Source organism: Branchiostoma lanceolatum, chromosome 1 (genome assembly GCF_035083965.1).
Source record: "Branchiostoma lanceolatum isolate klBraLanc5 chromosome 1, klBraLanc5.hap2, whole genome shotgun sequence".
In the NCBI taxonomy this organism is placed as follows: domain Eukaryota; kingdom Metazoa; phylum Chordata; class Leptocardii; order Amphioxiformes; family Branchiostomatidae; genus Branchiostoma; species Branchiostoma lanceolatum.
In genome coordinates, this window is record NC_089722.1 from 6986285 (window position 1) to 7004484 (window position 18200).

Consider the following 18200-nt stretch of genomic DNA (forward strand, 5'->3'; position numbering starts at 1 on the left):
GCTTGACCATACTTTCAACGTGCAGTCACATCCATGTTGTTTTTATTTGTCGTAGGACTTTCAGCAACGCTAAGACAGAACCGGCCATTGTCAAGGATCTATGACAATCTTTAAGACAGCTGAATTTTGTATGAAACATCTGAAACTGTCCAAATAATGCCTACAATTTGCTGTAATAAACCTAGCATACAACGAATGTGACTGGGCTCATACTCAGTAGCAGCTATCCTTAACAAACAAACAAACAAACAAACAAAGAACTAAATAACTTACTTTTCCCTTGCCCTGCATGGCACAAGTATGTGGTCCAGAGCCAGAGGCTTCTGTCCCAGCCCCTTCAGGTTAAAGATGTGCTCTGTGCCATCTTCATGGTTCCTTAACAACAGTCTTCCCTGTAGGTGAGGAAGTAGAGTTTAAGATATGGAGCAAAAGTACTGTAAGTCATTCTACGTTCAAGGGGGACCTACTATTGTGGTAGGAGTTTGCAGTGTTTTTTAAAACTTTACGGTTAAAACAATACAGCAGTACAGTAGTAAGACAGAGCACATATATTTTTTTGTTGTGATGACTTTGTGGTGAACACAAAACTTAACCACTAACATTCAATAATTTACAGTGTGTAGAAAAATGAGCGAGTCTCTCTGTGTCTCTTACTGTCACTCAAGAAAACTAAAAGAATAATTTGAAATCACATCCAACACTAAAAGAAATGTAAATTCCCAACACCAAATTGAATGCAATATCATTGAAGCTTTTAGAGTCAAAAGTACCTACCAGTGACAGACACTCCAGGACTGGCCTGAACATGAGGGGGTAGAGAGTTGTTTGCTGTGCGCGGGCCAGCATCAGGGGGGGTCCGTAGAACCCATCTCCTTCCAGCTCTGCCTTCAACTCCCAGTCATGGAGAGTCGGATTGTGCTAATAAAAGAAAAACAGGTTTAGAAACAGTGAAAAAGGGTTCTAAAGTAATCATCCACAAGTATTTTGTGATAGTGAAATGTATATTTACTGAGGTCAAATTGCAACCCGTACAAGCGATGTTTGGAACTGAAGCAAGCATATTTTGGGTTACTAACATTGGGACAATGCTACCTTATCAGGAAGAAGGTTAAAAAGTGCAGTGGGTTATTTAGAAAGCCCAATGGAAGCTTTCCTTAATCATAGGACCAGTAGTTTAAAATATTCCTTCTGATGGGCTCTAATGCCAACCAGTACTGTAACAGACAGGCAAAAATCTCAAAGGCTTGTGATCCAGCAATGGGATTACTAACATTTAAACCACAGCAATCTACTGTATGAACCAATCAGCGTTTATTAACAGACAATACTTACGATGGGAATATCCTGTGACACAGACTGGTGTGCGGGTGTGACGAACTCCAGTTCAGCAGCGCTGCCGTCCGGGTTCACGATGACCTCCAGCTGGAAGACGCGAACGTCGTTTGGAGCGAAGAGGACGATGCGGCAGGGGTAGTGGCCTGCGCCCTTTGGCTGGAACTTGATAGGGATATTGATGGTTCCATCGTCTAAAATCACACCTGCAGAACAAACAAACAGATTAAAATCATATTGGAGTAGATTCAAAGGAAAGATGGATGAAATGCAATCCTTGCTTGTATGACAGATTCATTTGTTCATTTATTCAAACCACAAACTTACAAGTGCAGGGAAAGGCTTGTGCCTCCCTGAATTATGTACAGTTTGTTACAGTGGATAACAATGATATTAAAACAATGAAACAACAATTTTTTACATTGTTCGAACTAAACAGGACAGTATGCTTCTTATGTTAGTCCTATATGATATTGTGTATAATCATGGTAGTGCTCATCTCCATTTCTATAGCCCTTAGGCCACACAGCCATGCAAGCACTACAGCAGGGGCACTTGTAAGTCCAATGGTTTGTGTGATTCCTCGAAAATGGTGACAGTGTCGCTCACCTTGGTTTCCCACAATCCCTGCTGCCGACCTCTCGATCCTGGGTCCCTCCCTGGCCACCTCTGAAGCCGGTTTGGGCCGGTTGTTGAGCGGTGAGGGGAGGAACACCTGGATGGGGGCGTCAAACAGTGGAGAGCTGACCTGTACATTAAATGTGGTGCCTGAAAAATAGGAAGTAAGATAAGTAAGCACAGAGGTTCATTCGTTGATTTTTTTTTGCAGTGGATGATGATGATGATAACTCAAACACAACCATACCTGCCCTCGATACTGAACACCATCCATGCACAACCATACTTGTCCTTGGTACTGAACACCATCCATGCACAAACATACCTGCCCTCGGTACTGAAATCATCCTCCCACAACCATGCTTGTCTGATTCTTGTAGGTAGAGAACTTCAAGGTAACAAGGTGGAGAGTGAAGTAAGATACATTAAAAGTCCCACTATACAAGACTACAGTTCTTTCCCACTAAGCAATGGTGAGATAATGTTTGTCCATCATTTGCCGCAATACTGCTTTTTATCATTGTTACAAATGATGGCAGAAATATACTCATGGGCAGAGAAATTAACAAACAGAAACACAAATAATCTGTACCTTCAGGAGGGGCGATGAGCATGTGAGAGGTTGTGATGTGTTGAGACCGATCCACCACGCGGTCGTGCAGACCCATGGCTGCTATGGCCGCCGTCACTGTTCCACTGGCCAGAGTACCAGCAACCTAGGAACAGAAAGGCAACATTGAGGTTCCACTTTCATTCCACAGCCCTGGTTTGAAGGAACTTCGTAATAAACTGTAGATGTCCATTTTTTATACATCTGTCATATTTCTGGGGAAACCAACTTAAAACAATTACTGATACTGCCACTGTAGTTATCATGTCTACAGTCACTCCACTATTTTCCAAAATATATCAGTAAAAACATTTAATTTTTTAGGGGGGTGCCCAAGACAAACATAGCTTTTCACCTAATCAAGATGAAGTTCCATCACCTTTATATTGATCTATCATGCTAACATCATCGTACACAGTCATATATTGTAATATCACAACATCTATTCAGCCTTTGGGCTATGACTGTAATGATACGAACTTGTGTCCACAATAAAAAAAAGAATTCTCACCTTTCTCCTCTCGCGCTCGTACTCGGACATCCTCTGCTGCGCGGCGATGACGAGGGAGCGTTCCCGGGCGGCGTTTGTGATGGGGATGACCAGGTTCTCCTTCAGGACGGAGTTGTTCTCACACTTCCAGTAGATCACTCGGTCGTCTCCGCCAAACAGGCCCCTCCCCTTACCTGCAATAAACACACAGAAATTATATTATCTGTGCACAATATTGCATAATAATGTTATTTTGAACTACATTGCAGCATCCAACAACTGCCAGCTTTGAATTCAACAGTTGTGTTGCACAAAGTTTAACTCCTATGCACTAAAAACAACTGATTATAGAAATGTATTCAAACCTGACTCTTTATAAGGAACTCAAGAGACATGTACACAAAGATGTCAGTGCAAACATGGTACACTTTTTAGATTTCTCTAAAGGAAATGTTATAAACAAACTAGCTTATTGTGGGAAATGTGCCTTTGGTAATTTGTTTTCTTTTCAACAATCTGAAATTTCAAAAACTAAAAAAATCAACTATTATCTTAAATGAGGCAGAGACATTTTTGTACAAAAACATTGAAAATCAATCAAATTTGAAACTGCACTGTGTAAACTTTAAACTTTGATAGCAACAACAGTTGCCATGGGAACCACAGAAACAAGATCATGTGACCTGGAAGAGGAGCACTGCATCTCTTGGGGAGGAGTCTGCAGCCTGTTTGATGGGGGCAAAGGATTTGGGCCGGTTGGAAATTTTATCTGATACATAATGTAATCATAAATTACAATAATCATAAAGCATAGTGATAATTTTTCTTTTGTACGGTTCTTGGTGGCAATTGTGCTAGATGTTGGCACATTGGCAACCAAATCCGTAGTGTGTTTTTTGGCACACTTTTAGACAGACTAGCCGAAGTGGCTTGGTGGGTGTCACTCCACCGCCAGGAAATATTGTGTAAAGTGTCAACGTGGGGGCATGGTGAGCATCGAACCTAGGACCTATTGGTTCTGAATCCAATGCTCTAACCATTGCGCCACGCATGATGACAAAGAGTAAACAACAACACACACCTGCGGCAGCTGCACTGCTGATCCTGACGCTGTGCGGGCTGGGGACCCAGGGTAACACCGACGGCAGCGGCAGCACCGCGGATGCCTCGATGGAGTACAGGAACTCTCCCACCTGAAAAGTGTTTCCACATCGAATACGATGACACACTATCACTAACCACACAGGATGTAATCATAGGATAGAACATTTCCAACGTAAGAAAATCTCAATATAGTAATGAACTAATACTTCTACGTAAGAATACAATTTCTAAGTACAAATATGGTGCAAAGTATATCAACATGCTGATCGAATGCTGATTAAGACATTTATGATTTATAGACACCATAAAATATCACTACTATGAAATAGTGTGAAAAGTTAATACTTTGTGTATTTCTCCACTAGATATATTTGAAACGCCAAGTGATACAACTAGAATAAAGTGCTGTGCATGGACGAGGAATAGTATCTAAAAAAAAAGGAAGAAAAAGACTCTCTCACCTCCTCGTTGATGAAGAGGACGGAGCACTGCCGATGCCCGGTCTGGAAGGGAAGGAACTCTATTTCCACCTCCGCAGAGCCACGCCCGTCCAGCTGGACGGAACCCTTGGGACTGAAGAAGGAGCCAAAGGCTGTGTTGTCTGTGGAGGCTGTAGAGAAATGGAAAGAAATAAGTCTTAAAACCATGGAAATTGTACAATGTAGTTTTAGGACAAGAGGATATAATAGGTTGTCTAAGCATTACCAGACAGCAAAATGCCAGTTGTATGAAATTCAGTACACTATGAAATATGATTAGGCACTTGAAGTTCAAATAGCTTCTGTTTCATGTCTTTTTGATGACCAATTTTGTGACTAGATATGTCTTATGATTTTGGCATGATTGTTTTATGAGCTTTGCATCTTTCAACTTCAGCAAAGACCACATTTTGGCATATAGTATTCACATAAATCTAAGCTGAAGTACAAGTGAATTAAAAAGACTTACATTTCTCCACTGCTGCTGTGATCTCAATTTTCTCATCATTAGGAGGAGGAGAAGGAGAATCCACTATCTTCTGGCTGTAGTGAAATGATGACAAACAAACATGAACAAAAAAAAGGTCCAAAAAAACATTGATGTATAGGTACATGTTGCTTATGCTAATTCTTTACCATACAAATACTTTTGTTACTAATATGACATACATGAGCAAGAATTTACAAGAATACACACTGCCCAAGCTTCTACGATTCCTACAGTGACAGACTATTGGTGATGTGGACAACACTGAATTTGTACACAAAGTTGTAAAGAAATACATCCATTACACGTGACAATACCTTCGTGTATGCCGTCCTCCTCTTTTGTTGGGGTAAGCAAGATAAAGAAGGACAAACACCACATTTTTAGAACACATCCCAAAATGCTGTCTTCATGGTAGTATTTATTAACAGACAAAACTGAGATCTCGCTTTGGAAATATTCAATAACTTGAATTAAAATAACTCTAGGTAATTCATAACTTTATAGAATTAATGGTATTCCAAAAAAAGATTATTCCATCACGAACAAAATTCTCCTATCAACATGTTGAAAATGAGATGCTATCTTTACTCACCCATGATCAATTTTGGACTTGATTTTCTTCATCGACTTTGCCGAGTTGCTCTTCTGAGAGGCTGCCTTCTTGACCTTGGGCGAAGGGAAGGGCTCGCGCGCTTCCACCAGAACGATACGGAATTCTCCCGGCTCGTCGAACGGGTTGGTGACGTTCAGCTTGCACCTGTACAGCTCGTAGCAGGGGGACTCGATCTTGATGTGGCCCTGTTTGTTAGAGAAAGACTGCAGGTGATGCAGCAGGTGGGGAGAGAGTTATAGCAAAGCCACAACAGCTGCATGCAGCACAAACAACCGGGCAAAATACACTCAACACAAAACAGCACAGGCAGTGGGTAACAGATCTGATAAGGTACATGTAGTATTGATGTCCTTTATAATTTGAACGTTTGCTGCAATTTTGACGGGGAGCTGCTAGGGGGCCATAGTTATATCTTCTAGCAGCCGATGCCATGTAGATCCTAAGTAATCATTTATGCAGTTTGTTTTATCCGATTAAAAAAACAAACAGCCATCTTTTAATAAAGCAAGCAACAAGCCAGGCAAAAAAACATAACAAACAAGGGAGGCTAAAGATTTCCTGACCCTCTCCCCCCCCCAAGTTTGAATAGTATAGCCTTAAAGTGCAAAGGCCAAATCTATCACCTTAGGCGTGATGTTGTCCACTAGCGTTCTGAGGTTAAACACGAGAGTGGATCCAACGGCGGCGCCCGCCCTGCGCCCCACCAGCACCAACACGGCCTCTGCAGGTCGCAGGAGTCGACTGGTAAACTCCACGGGAAGGTTGTGGCTTCCACGCGGCGGGACAGCGATGGCCTCCGCCTTGGGGATGAGGAAGTCACGGGCATCTCGTCCGGCGATCATCGGGTGATAGATCAGAGGCTTTGAGCTGGGGTTGGTTAAACGCACCTGGATAACATTCATGTTATGTTAGTAGATGTTACATGTATATCTACTGGGATAAGTTTAGAACCATGTCAATCATTGGGTGGTAGATCAAAGGTTTATATTTTCTTACCGTAAGGTATTAGAATTGACAATACACCTGAGCTTCTTGGATTGCAGAACTCATAATCTTATTTCAAAATGTCCTTTTAATGAGGCAAGACTTCATACAAATACAATTCAAATGGGAAAGATCCCAATGCAATTTTGTACAATAATAGACATTAATCAGTGAAGAATTTTGATGTCAAAATGTCCCTGTCCTTGGTACTGAAGTATTGTTACAGTTATTGTTATTGTTATAATTACAAACACAAAATAGTCCTTTTGTATCAGGGAAGTTCCCACCTCTTTCTGCAGAGATCCCACAAACTCCACAGTAGCCCTCATTTTGATGTCAAACTGTCCCTGTCTTTGGTGCTGAAGTATTGTTACTGTAACAGCACTTACAAACTAGTTATAAACATGAAATAGTCCTCTATATCATGACCATTCCCACCTCTTTCTGCACTGTGGCGTGCAGAGATCCCACAAACTCCACGGTAGCCTTGGGGAGATAGTGAGGCAGGCGCTGGTACAGATGCACGCACAGCAGTAACATGGCCACTGGGTTCGGGTCTGTGATGTCAATAGCCTGGGAAAATAAAAAAAATTCCTGTGATCTTTGTACATTTTCAGATATGATTTGATTCTTTAGATAGAGATTTTTGAGCAAAAATTAAATTGGTAAAGCTGTATTCAATATGATTCTATATCTAACCTCTGTTCATTTCTATCTGCTGGGTTACATACACATGTATCCATACTTTGAAAAACCGTGTGTATAAGAGATCTCTAGTGTAGCACCCACAGGTATGTACAAGTTAGATATACATGAGTGCATTATACTTGGAGATGTTGAATTAGAGATCTCTATAGATGCATTTTTAGGGTAGTGGATAAGTGTCACCTGGTTGAATTACGTTAGTAGACGTTATATTTACTGGGATATAAGTTTTGGCAGTCAAGAACGAAAACGATACATTTTTTTGTCAAAATTTTCCTTCGTCCTAATTTGCTCCTATTGACAAATATTAGGCTGAATGTGTCAAACAACCAAATTCCACACATCTGCTGCAGAAATTAGGATAGTCACAAGATGACATTGATAAAATGTAATGGTAAAATGTACATATCTCACCTGTATGTCATAGTCCAGTCCGATGGTCTTGAAGGCACTGGTGATTTTGAGTGCGTTGTGTAGACACTGCTCTGGGGTAGAGGGGTGGGTGTACATACTGTTCAGATGGGTCTTGATCTGAAAAAGTATACAGTATACCATATCAGAACATTCTACGTATTACAGCTTTCCTGTGAACTTTTCTCATTTTGTTTTTGTCTTTTTGTCTTGACCGATGTATTTTTTTCACAAAGGTTTCCAGTTTTAGTTTACAAAAATGCAGCAGAAAACAACAGCAACATTATGTGGAAAATAGTTACTCAAGCAACTGGATAAAATTTTTTAGCAACAATTTTTTTACCATCAGCAACATAGATATCATTTCAGCATACTAGGAAGTTTTCTCAGACATTGATTATTGCAAAATCACCTACCTCAGGGCAATTTTGACTGGTTAACTTTGCACTGCTTACCAGTGGACTAGCCCCCTGCTGTAGTACCAGTGGACTAGCCCACTGCTGTAGTGACTGCACAGAGTTGTGTGGCCCAAGGGCTACTGAAACGGAGATGGGCGCCACCCTATGCACCATTGGTGCGGGAAGGAACTTTGACTGACTGAACTTTGCACTGCAGCTCTAGGTGTTGCTGCTTACAGATGCGGTCCAAAAAGTAAACCGGAATGAACACTTAGTTGTGTACAAAGAGTCTTATTATCAAATAAAAAGTTACACATACCAGGAAGGGAACATGTGCGGCCAGCACAGCTCCCAGGACCAGTCCATCCAGCAGGTCAAAGTCAAAGTTCACCACCCAGCGAGATGGAGGAACGCCACCTAGTGGAAACAAAAGGAACAACCATTTTAAGGTGTTATATTTTTGCTTTTCATTGCAAGGAAGAATGTTGTTCTAAAAGTGTATTTTCAGCCAAAATGCTCATTCAAGTGAACACTTTTCCATACTGCAGATCTTGCATTTAAGCTACCACAGAAAAACAGGCCAAAATGTGCTTCAAAAACACATCCTCAGTGCAAAATATCGTGAGGAACATTTCAGCAATGTCCTTTTCTCTTCAAGGTAACACACTGAAGCAAACATCTCAGGTGGAACTTTTCAGTGCAGTTTTTGTTATTTCATGTTGTTACCTTTGCTACTCATGTGGCAGAATGGGTATGGAAACCATACGCCTGTTAGAGTAACACAAAACAAAGAAAAGAATTCAGGTACAATAGTTGAACTTTCTCATTTTCCATTTCCCTTGTGTTAAGTCAGCCTATTGTCAACAGAGTATGCATTTGGTTCCTTTAGATTTAAGAAAAAAATCCATCCAACAAGTAGACTATTCAAGGAAGTAAACAACCAACTACAAACTAATCAATCAAATAACCTGAACAACTAGTAAAGACACTGTTTATTTGCAAGGTAACAGTTACTCAAGCAACTGACTAAAACGGACAAAATTTCAAAAGTTTCCAAATTTTATCCAGTTGCTTCAGTAACTGTTACCTTGCGTATCTCATTACCTGGATATCTAACCTTCATTGACGTAAACTGTTCATTCATTACTCGTTACGTACTACCTTTTATGTCAGTTATCTGCAAATTATCGCCTTTCGCATTCTTACCTTTGTCACAGTCAGCCCAGACCTTGTGCCTCATGTGTTCGTAGTAGTGGTTGAGCCATGCTAGCAGGATTCTCTCCCCCACACTGTAAATGTTACTGGCCAGGGGGTCAGGGTTCACCGTGGGGAGGGGGATGTCCTTGATGGGGAGGGGGATGTTCTTGAACTGTCTGGGGGTGATTCTGGACAGCACAAGTACCTGGGAAGGAGAACACAAAGTGTGTGAGTTCAGAGGTCATATGAACCTGGGAAAGAGTCAGAGGAAAGGTCTAGGATGGGACTAGCTATGTGGCAGTACACTGCACAGACTCTCAAGCAGCATAGCTGATTTTCGAGGGTAAACAGTTATTGGGACAATCAAAATTAAGTACATGAACAAAATTTCGTATAACTAGATTCTAAAAAGAATAACCATTAAAATCAGTCTCGAAATGTTAAGTTTTAGTTGACCATGAGTGTTGTAGACAACAGAAGAAAACTCTAAAATAGCAAATACTGGTTACAGAATACCTGTATAGAAAGCATAAATCTATGAAAAGGCATCAAGTACAAAATAATAAATGTCCTTCACTGACCTTGAGCAGCTGAAGCAGCACGTCACTCCAGGCTTTCTTGGACACCGACTCGAACAGAACCTCCTCCAACTCACGCCTCTCAGCTTCCTCCTCAAACGTCAACTGTACAGGAAAGAGAAAAGATACAATATAAGTTTCCACACCCAACCCCTGGTACAACCATCCAAGTATGACAAAGGTCGTAGCTCAAGTTTAAGTCCTACTGTAAATAAAAAAAATACTTGCACTGGTTTTATCTTTGCGGCCGGTTTTTGCAGTGAAGTCTCTTCTCAAACTCATCACACAGCAAACATGTGCTCTGTAGTACAAAAATTTACTGCTCTACTACTGCATTGTTTCAACCTAAAATTCAAAACACTGAGAATATCTTCTTTCCCCTCTTAACATGACATTTAGTCCCCACAAACTTAAAATGACTCACTGTAGCAAAAATCACACCATAAACGTCTTAACTTCATTGTTTCTCTGACCTCAGGCTCTATCTCTGCAGCGACTAAAAAAGTCCAAAAAACGTAAAAAACGACATAAACGACTCTTTTTTATCTGACCTCAGGCTCTATCCCTGCAGCGGCAGCCATCTCCCTGCTCCTCCTCTCCTCCTTCGCCCTGTTCCTGGCCTGGACCTTCACCCACCAGCGGAAGTCCTCAGGCTCCATCAGGTACTCAGGGCGGATGGACGCAACACAGCCGCCTTGGCTCCTGGAAGTGAAAGTGATATCAATCCAGTTTAGCTCAATAAAGAGTTCTTCCACTGGTTGTGACAGAGAAGACGGATGCTATATACCATATTCACAGGTTCATTGCACCGGGGAATTTCTCATAGCTCTTTTCGACAAGCAGAATGAACAGTGGACCATGGCTTAATGTCCTGTCCTAAGGACTGCAACCTTTCCAGTAGCATGCATGTCGGGTAAGCGACACAGCCTGAATCAAACTCACGGCTTCTAGTTCAAGAGGCAGGGTTGCTAACCATATCATATCCATCGTATTTTGAGACCATCCTATGGAGAAATTGCTTACTTAATGAAAGTGAGGAGAGTTGCATGAAAAATTTCAACACTTGTAAGACCTTCTCATCTAACTCCAAGTGCAATTTTTTAAAAGCTTTTTGATTAAGCGGCTCCTATTCATGTTCAATCGTATTTTGAGACCATCCTAAGGAAAAACATTGCTTACTTGATGAAAGTGAGGAGAGTTGCGTGTTGCCAGTGCAGCTGGAGGACCCGTTCTGTGGGGTCCACGGGCAGCGGCTGGTTGATGGGGATCCCCGGGACCGGCCGGCCGCTCAGGTGCGTGATCATGTCATACACCGTCTTGATCTCCTTCTTGAGACTGGAGGCGTCCCAGCTGCCGCCGCGGGACGTGACCTTGCTGCGCTCGTCTGGGTCGGTGTGCATCCTGGTTACACCCCTGGTACAAGGAAGTAGTGGTTATACATTATCCCAACAAGCTGCTAGGGGGAGAAAACCTACACCACTTCCTGTGCATTCTGGTTACACCCCTGGTACAATACAATAGTCTGTAGTTAAACATTATCACAACAAGACCCCAGCATGTCCTGGACAAAAGATCTGCTGCAGTTCCAAGGTCACACTCTAGGGGGCTCAAAATCACAAATATCCTAAAACACATTCTGGTTACACCCCTGGTACAAAACAATAGTGGTTATATACTATCACAACAAGCTGCTAGGGGAGCAAACCTACACGTACACCACTTCTTCCTTACATCAGAAACTATCAACACCAAAAAGGATGGTTAAGAATCCTAAAAAAATACAGAACCGGCTTTAACATTCTTTGCAATGTACAATAATCATACACAAAGAGTGTGGTACCTTTTGAATGCTTGTCCCTTCCTTTGAGGCAGAAAGACAGAGACAGAAAGAACTTAAGCACTTAGTAGGAGCATTTTGTGATGTTAGTAAGTATAAGTAAAAGTAGCCTAATAGCAGGCCTGCTATCAGAATAGGTATTGCAAGTGAGACATCTGGATAAAGAACAGTGTATTAGAATTACAAAGTTAAAAACTGGTTTATCAGTATTCTGAAAATGTTGTCTGAAACGTCTGACCATTTCCAAATTTATCTAGTTGCTTGGGTAACTGTCATTTGGTAGAACTTACTTCCTAAGGGACTGTGGTATGCTGATGGGGAAGGGTCCTCCTGGCCACCCGTGCATGGAGAACCAGCGCTGTGCCGACAGCGACACCTCCCCGTGGAAGATCCCTTCCTCCGAGTCCTCCTCGGGAAACGCAGCGGACCCCAGCGAGCGCGATGCGGCCTCCTGTCGCTCTTGCTGGATCTCCGAGTCCGCGGCGGGCAGCTGGGGCACCGCGCCCTCCCGGGGGCTGCTGGGATAGGTGTCACCTGTAAGAGGCAGTTAGAAATTCAAATTTAGAATGAACCCCCAAATTTGGCCTACATTGCTATTTTCATGGACTTTCTTGGACAGGGAAGCCCCAAAACGTGTGACTGCGTGTCATTACAGTTCATTTTGTGATTGGGCTAAAACCAGCCCACTTATTTTTTTCGGCCATTTATTTCAGACAGGTCCAGCAAGACATACCAGTACCATATACCTGTAACCACCCCTATACAGAAGAATATAATTGCTTGATTAACAGTTAAAACTAATGATTAATTAAAAATCTACATCTAAAGAAAGACAGACATACCTGTTACACTGTTGGATGTGTCCTCGTAGCTGGAGCTGCTCATCCCAAAGGCGGTACTCGTGCCTGTGGTGCTGCCGCGGGTAGAGGGGCGCCGCGGGGAGGCTGTCGGGATGATCACAGCCTCGCCCAGCGCACCAGTCCCCTCACGAACTACAATTTCCTAGGAGAAAATAAAAAAATTGAAATTAGACTTTTGTAGGCTTCACACATTATGAATATTGTTGTTTAAGATTATTGAAAACATGATTTTGTGGTATTCAATTTGGTACCAAACTACATGTATCCTCAAACTTTCTAAAAACTCTCATACTACATTGTAGTATGAGGGTTTTTAGAAAGTTTGAGGATACATGTATAACTACATGTAAATTGAAGAAGCCAGTGATTGATTATCAATTGATCCATTGATAATAATGTCAATTATTAGTAAACATGCCCAGACTGGACATATCTAAAATGACTTTCTTTCTCTCTCATTCAAACTTTAACATCATCAACTTCTCTGCCATATCCAGCCATTATTCTCGTGTGACTGTTACAGTACTAGTTGATGACTGTCCCTAGTGCTGAAATCCTCATTGTTGTTGAGAATCTATGTCCCCAGCTACCAGACCTACCCTTGTCTCCTCCTCATTGCGGATGATGTGATGGTCGGTGCGGTGCTTGGCGAGGAATGGGTAGTTACTCAGCACACAGTTGTCTGCTGTAGCACTCACGTGGAAGGTAAAGCTGGGACATAACAAAACATATTGGTTACATGTACATTCATGTTGTATGCACCTCTTGCTTACTTACTTGCATATGTCGAGACTGGACGGTCTCGAGTATGCACCTCTCTTAGCTCTAACCATGCAATGACATTGCAGTATAGTATAATATAAAGTGAGCCCAGTCCTTGTCCACTACCAACATGAATGTGCTCTGTACAGCTAATCTTGAAATATTTGTGCACACTTCATTTTCGTGATTTTTGAAGTGACCTCTCCATTAAACTCCATCACATGAATGTGCATTTCCATTGTATTACTACTGCACTACCAAATTGTTTCAACCACATAATCAAAACACTACAAACACCTCCTTTCCCCTCCATTCCCATCCCACCCCCATCTTTCACAAAATTAAGTAAAAAAGTATATCAATCCATGTTTTTTTTTGCATGTTTTTAAGCTTCAAATGCTCACAACTAACCTTCTCCCTTCATCGTCCACAAAGGTGAGTGGCTGGCTGAAGGAGACGGGTCGTGGGGAGGCGAACGTGACAACACACGGGAAGACGAACGGTTCCTCCTGTCCCGCATCCTGCGAACACGGCTGGATGTTCTGTCCTTTTGGAAAGTCAACCTTCAGAACAGACGCCACGCTCCCGTCATCCAACTCAATGTCTGGGATTTCCACTTTGATAGAGGAGGGCCTAGGAGGGGATGATTGTATGTTAGTCAGTAAATTAGTACAGTGATAATTGTGTAGCTATTCTATGTTAAACCAACTGTGCAACCTTGTAAGATGTAGAATTTGCCATCTTACAAGTTGGTAACTTGGTCAAAATACAAACATTAATCAGTCTAGAAAAACTGTTTGTAATACAGACACACGTTGTCTGTGTCAAGTGCAAAAATATAGTAACCAAAAACAGTATTGTGACAATCAATCTTTGCTTCAATCATGTATTTGCCTGTGACTTTTTGACAATCAACTGCTCTATTCTATTACAAAAAACTCTGGCTTCAAAAATACGGGTACGATTTTCATAAGCTAAGCCATGTAGCCATGGACCTGACAAAATAAAGGCCCGTCAACTCACCTTGTGTAGGCAGATGCCACGATGCTGAACTCTGCTGACACCTCGGTAGCCAGGGGCACCGGCATCAGCACCACTTGCAGGGGGTCGAAGGTCACTCTGGGGGACCTCATGTTACCCCTGAGCTGCAGGTACTGGTACGGAAGCTCCCGTTTGCCGTTTAGGATGATAGGGACCCTGGCATAGAACTGTCCGGGGCAGTCTACGTGGAATTAAGAAAACGGCAAAATGTTAACATCTATTAAAAGACTATATGCAGACATTGAATTTAAATTCTGTTATAGACAGAGATTCTGTGCATATATTCATTTTTGATTATCAGCAATCTGTAGATTCTATAGAACTGTAGATTTAGAAGAACTTTACATTCTGTAAAGCTGTAGATTCTATAGAACTGTAGATTCTGTAGAATGGTGGATTCAGTAGAACTTAAGATTCTGTAGAACATTAGATTCTGTAGAACTGTAGGTTCTATAGAACTCTAGATTCTGTGGAATTCTGTAGAACTATAGATACCTGACTACAAAAGTCTCTGTACTTTTGTTATCAAAAACAAAGTTTCATGATTTGTTCTTACTTGGACAGAACAGCACCCCCAGCTCATATGTCTCTCCAGGCTGAAGAGTGCCCTCTATCCCTTTCTCCCGGTAGTTCACGAAGGGTACTCCTCCCGGCCCCAGGAACTTGAAGGTCCCTTCTTCCAGGGCCTCCGACTTACAGGCCTCCAGGTCCAGCCCCCATGTGATAGGGGAGGGGCTGTTGTTCACAAGGACTGTGTACTAAAGGTGAACAAAGAAGAAAGAAAAACGTTATTAGGAAAAATGTTAATAACTTTGTTGGATTGGTTTTGATTGCTGGTCTTAAGAAGCTAAGCTATCTATTTGGGCAGCAAAAAAAATAGCACCTTTCTTTCCCTTAAACCTGATAGCCCCATATGTGCACCTAACTAATTTTATCATCATGACTACAAGCTAAGATTCATCACAGGGTGTCCAATGGTGGACGTTTCGAAAAACGAACCAGGAAGGATCACGATTATTTCATGGCAGTAAAATTTTGTTCAGTTCTGCAGCTTATAAAGATGTTGGTTTCCTTTTTCTCTATTGAGTATTTGGTCATGATCCTTCTTGTGTCTAATGCATGGTATAAAAACTATAAAAGTGACATGCTGTAAGTGTACAACTACTGTGTTTGTCTACTTTGATTGTCCTAAGTAGTCAACCACCACATCTGTCTCTACACCGCTCTGAAAGCCGTCTAACCTGCTCTATGTGTTTCTGGACCTGGGAAGCAGCGCTGTCAGACTGGAGGCAAGCAGGGAGGGAGGGATGCAGAGGTCAGGCAAGGTCAAGCAGCAAATTAAACACACAAGAGTTAGCCAGTGTTGTAATTTTGATTATGAAAGTCAAATGAGATAGCACTTAAAAAATAATTTTATACAGAAAAGGGTGCAACACTTAAAGCAAAATGTCTTATGGCAGCAAGGTAGCAGAATGACAAAGAAGCCATTTTTTTAGATATTATTAGTCCTGTGATAAAAAGTTAGTTCAATCAAGGAATTGTTACAAAGGTACAACACAGAAAATAAATTAATTAGTCATTACAAACAGCTTACTTTGGAGGTGAAAAAGTATGGTTAACTTTTTGGCATGACAAAATGGTCTAGAAAAGTTCTTGACAGACAACACCTTCATAAAAGAATACTTCTTCAATTAAACTACCCGTAATAATAAAATGTCTCCACAATAAGATACTCCAGAGGTCAGGTGACCTTGATGTTTCTGTGCTTATTAGTCTGCCAGACTAACAAGCAAAGCAACATCAAGTTCACCTGAAAATATCACATATACAAAAATATCCATCCAACTTTGTGTTGATAACCCACTCACCCCTCTCTGTCCCACATCAGAAGCGATGCCCAGCTCCATGAATCCAGGAGGAAGGTAAAACTCCAGGTTCAAGTTCGACACTTGTAGCGGCTGCCTCAGGGCTGTTGCTAGGATACGCCTCCGAGGGGTTGCTATGGAAACCTCGATGATGCGCGGAGGGATGATGTGTTGGACAGAGGGGGCAGGGGTGGGGGGGAAGGAGCTGGGGGTGGGGCTGGGGGCGTCCATGGCGTTGATGTGGACTGGCATTAGGAAATCATACGAGGCAACCTGTGTGGGAGAAAAATTTCATTTTGTTAAGAATATATGACGAAACATTTTTGTTGGCTATTGGAAAACGTAATTAATTTTTGGAAAGCTTACCCAATAATTTGGATTTTTTTCAAGATGAATGACTCAATATTTTGGAATTTTATCATAGATTCATACAATACGAAACTCAGAAAAAGGGTCAAAAGTGCCTTTAAAAGTTTCTGTTGTCACTTGTTTGATTACATATCATTGTCAGGCATCTCACCTCTGTAGGACTGAACACGAGCTCACACGGCACAATCTCCTCCCCCTCCAGCATGATACGGTACATCCCTGGGGTCAAGGGGTCGATCGGATCAACTGTATAGGAAAGGGGGAACATGTTACTGTCATGACTCAAGCCACCATGTTACAAAACAGCATTAAATTTTGTCATTTACACGGTTGGAAACTAGGACACATTCAAAGAAGTTTGGGATCTCAAACAAAGTGTGACTGCATAAATCATATGTTACAAAAAAAGATAGTGCGGGACTGATGATGATGATAATTCATTTGGCTGCTGTATCAAATGATATGCGAAACTTCCCTGTATATATTAAGTCTACCTAACAAGAAAGTGACATTAAATTTGAAGAAGCGTTTTCCAAACTTGTTCCAAACAAAGTTGCCAGAATAAACCAGGCCAAGTATAACTAATTTATCTAGGATTCAAAATGTACCTGAAAGACATGCCATGAATGAATTGATTTAAAAAAATCATATTTCTAACAAAACTTACTCTCCAAGTCTTCCTTGAGAAAGTTGATCCTGAAGTCCATGTATCTGGTCAGGTCGAACTCAGCCTTAGTCTTGGTCCTGGTCAGGTTCCCAAGCACAAACGGGATGGTGAACTGGGAGCCACAGAACACTCCTCCCAACTTGAACTCTTTCTGCAGGAACAAATAGTCACACATCTGGTAAGTGCACTTGTATTGTTGTATGTTGGAAACTGTTTGGTTAGGGGCTATCACATACTGAAGTGCGACCGCCATTAACATTTATCCGCCAGGCTACATATGTCCGCCACTTTTAAAAGCAGTGTGTATGAGAGATATCTAGTGCAGCAGCCCTAGGTTTGCACAAATAGTGTATTATACTGGGGGACATTCTATTGGAGATCTCTTTAGAAAGATGCTTTCAAGCTGGCGGATCTATGTGACCTGGCAGAACACTTATAAAAGCTGGACCGCACTAGACCACAAAATCCCAAATAGTGGAACCTATAACATTTCCAATGTGACAATAAAAGCTGTTTTGTCCTCACCATGTCGATGTCAACACACGGCGGATCCACCTTGCCTCCCATCCGCAGTTCTACGGTCTTCCAGCCACGTATCGCAACCTGGATCCTCGTGTCAAACTTGATCACTGCGTTTGGAGTCAGCTCAATCTGAGGAGAAAATGAAACATGCATTCTTAGTTAAAATTTGGACTATAAGAATGATTTTTCTAGTCAGATGTAGGTGCTTGGCATTTGATGGTACAGTACTTGATGTGAAAACCTTGTCCTTTAATAATATCACATAAAA

The 18200-nt window shown here is 41.7% G+C and overlaps 1 protein-coding gene across 6 annotated transcripts in view; it reads right to left on the reverse strand.

Annotated features, from left to right (window-relative positions):
* Positions 1-18200, reverse strand: part of LOC136430181 (cilia- and flagella-associated protein 47-like) — a 40328-nt gene that overhangs the window by 10236 nt on the left and 11892 nt on the right. For 4 of the 6 annotated variants that reach the window (XM_066420754.1, XM_066420833.1, XM_066420665.1 and 1 more), the window contains 29 exons: positions 17936-18061; positions 17411-17561; positions 16895-16989; positions 16378-16647; positions 15751-15792; positions 15066-15267; positions 14492-14690; positions 13880-14101; positions 13306-13417; positions 12689-12848; positions 12137-12380; positions 11189-11422; positions 10561-10711; positions 10013-10114; positions 9441-9636; positions 8554-8651; positions 7840-7956; positions 7159-7293; positions 6360-6623; positions 5716-5939; positions 5103-5176; positions 4616-4764; positions 4132-4243; positions 3072-3244; positions 2543-2666; positions 1942-2100; positions 1333-1538; positions 775-918; positions 274-392 (listed from right to left, as the gene is read on the reverse strand). In XM_066420754.1, coding sequence (XP_066276851.1) covers positions 274-392; positions 775-918; positions 1333-1538; positions 1942-2100; positions 2543-2666; positions 3072-3244; positions 4132-4243; positions 4616-4764; positions 5103-5176; positions 5716-5939; positions 6360-6623; positions 7159-7293; positions 7840-7956; positions 8554-8651; positions 9441-9636; positions 10013-10114; positions 10561-10711; positions 11189-11422; positions 12137-12380; positions 12689-12848; positions 13306-13417; positions 13880-14101; positions 14492-14690; positions 15066-15267; positions 15751-15792; positions 16378-16647; positions 16895-16989; positions 17411-17561; positions 17936-18061 — 4604 coding nt within the window. The remainder of the gene's footprint in view (positions 1-273; positions 393-774; positions 919-1332; positions 1539-1941; positions 2101-2542; positions 2667-3071; positions 3245-4131; positions 4244-4615; positions 4765-5102; positions 5177-5715; positions 5940-6359; positions 6624-7158; positions 7294-7839; positions 7957-8553; positions 8652-9440; positions 9637-10012; positions 10115-10560; positions 10712-11188; positions 11423-12136; positions 12381-12688; positions 12849-13305; positions 13418-13879; positions 14102-14491; positions 14691-15065; positions 15268-15750; positions 15793-16377; positions 16648-16894; positions 16990-17410; positions 17562-17935; positions 18062-18200) is intronic. The other 2 variants (XM_066421008.1, XM_066420919.1) reach the window with 2 other exon arrangements.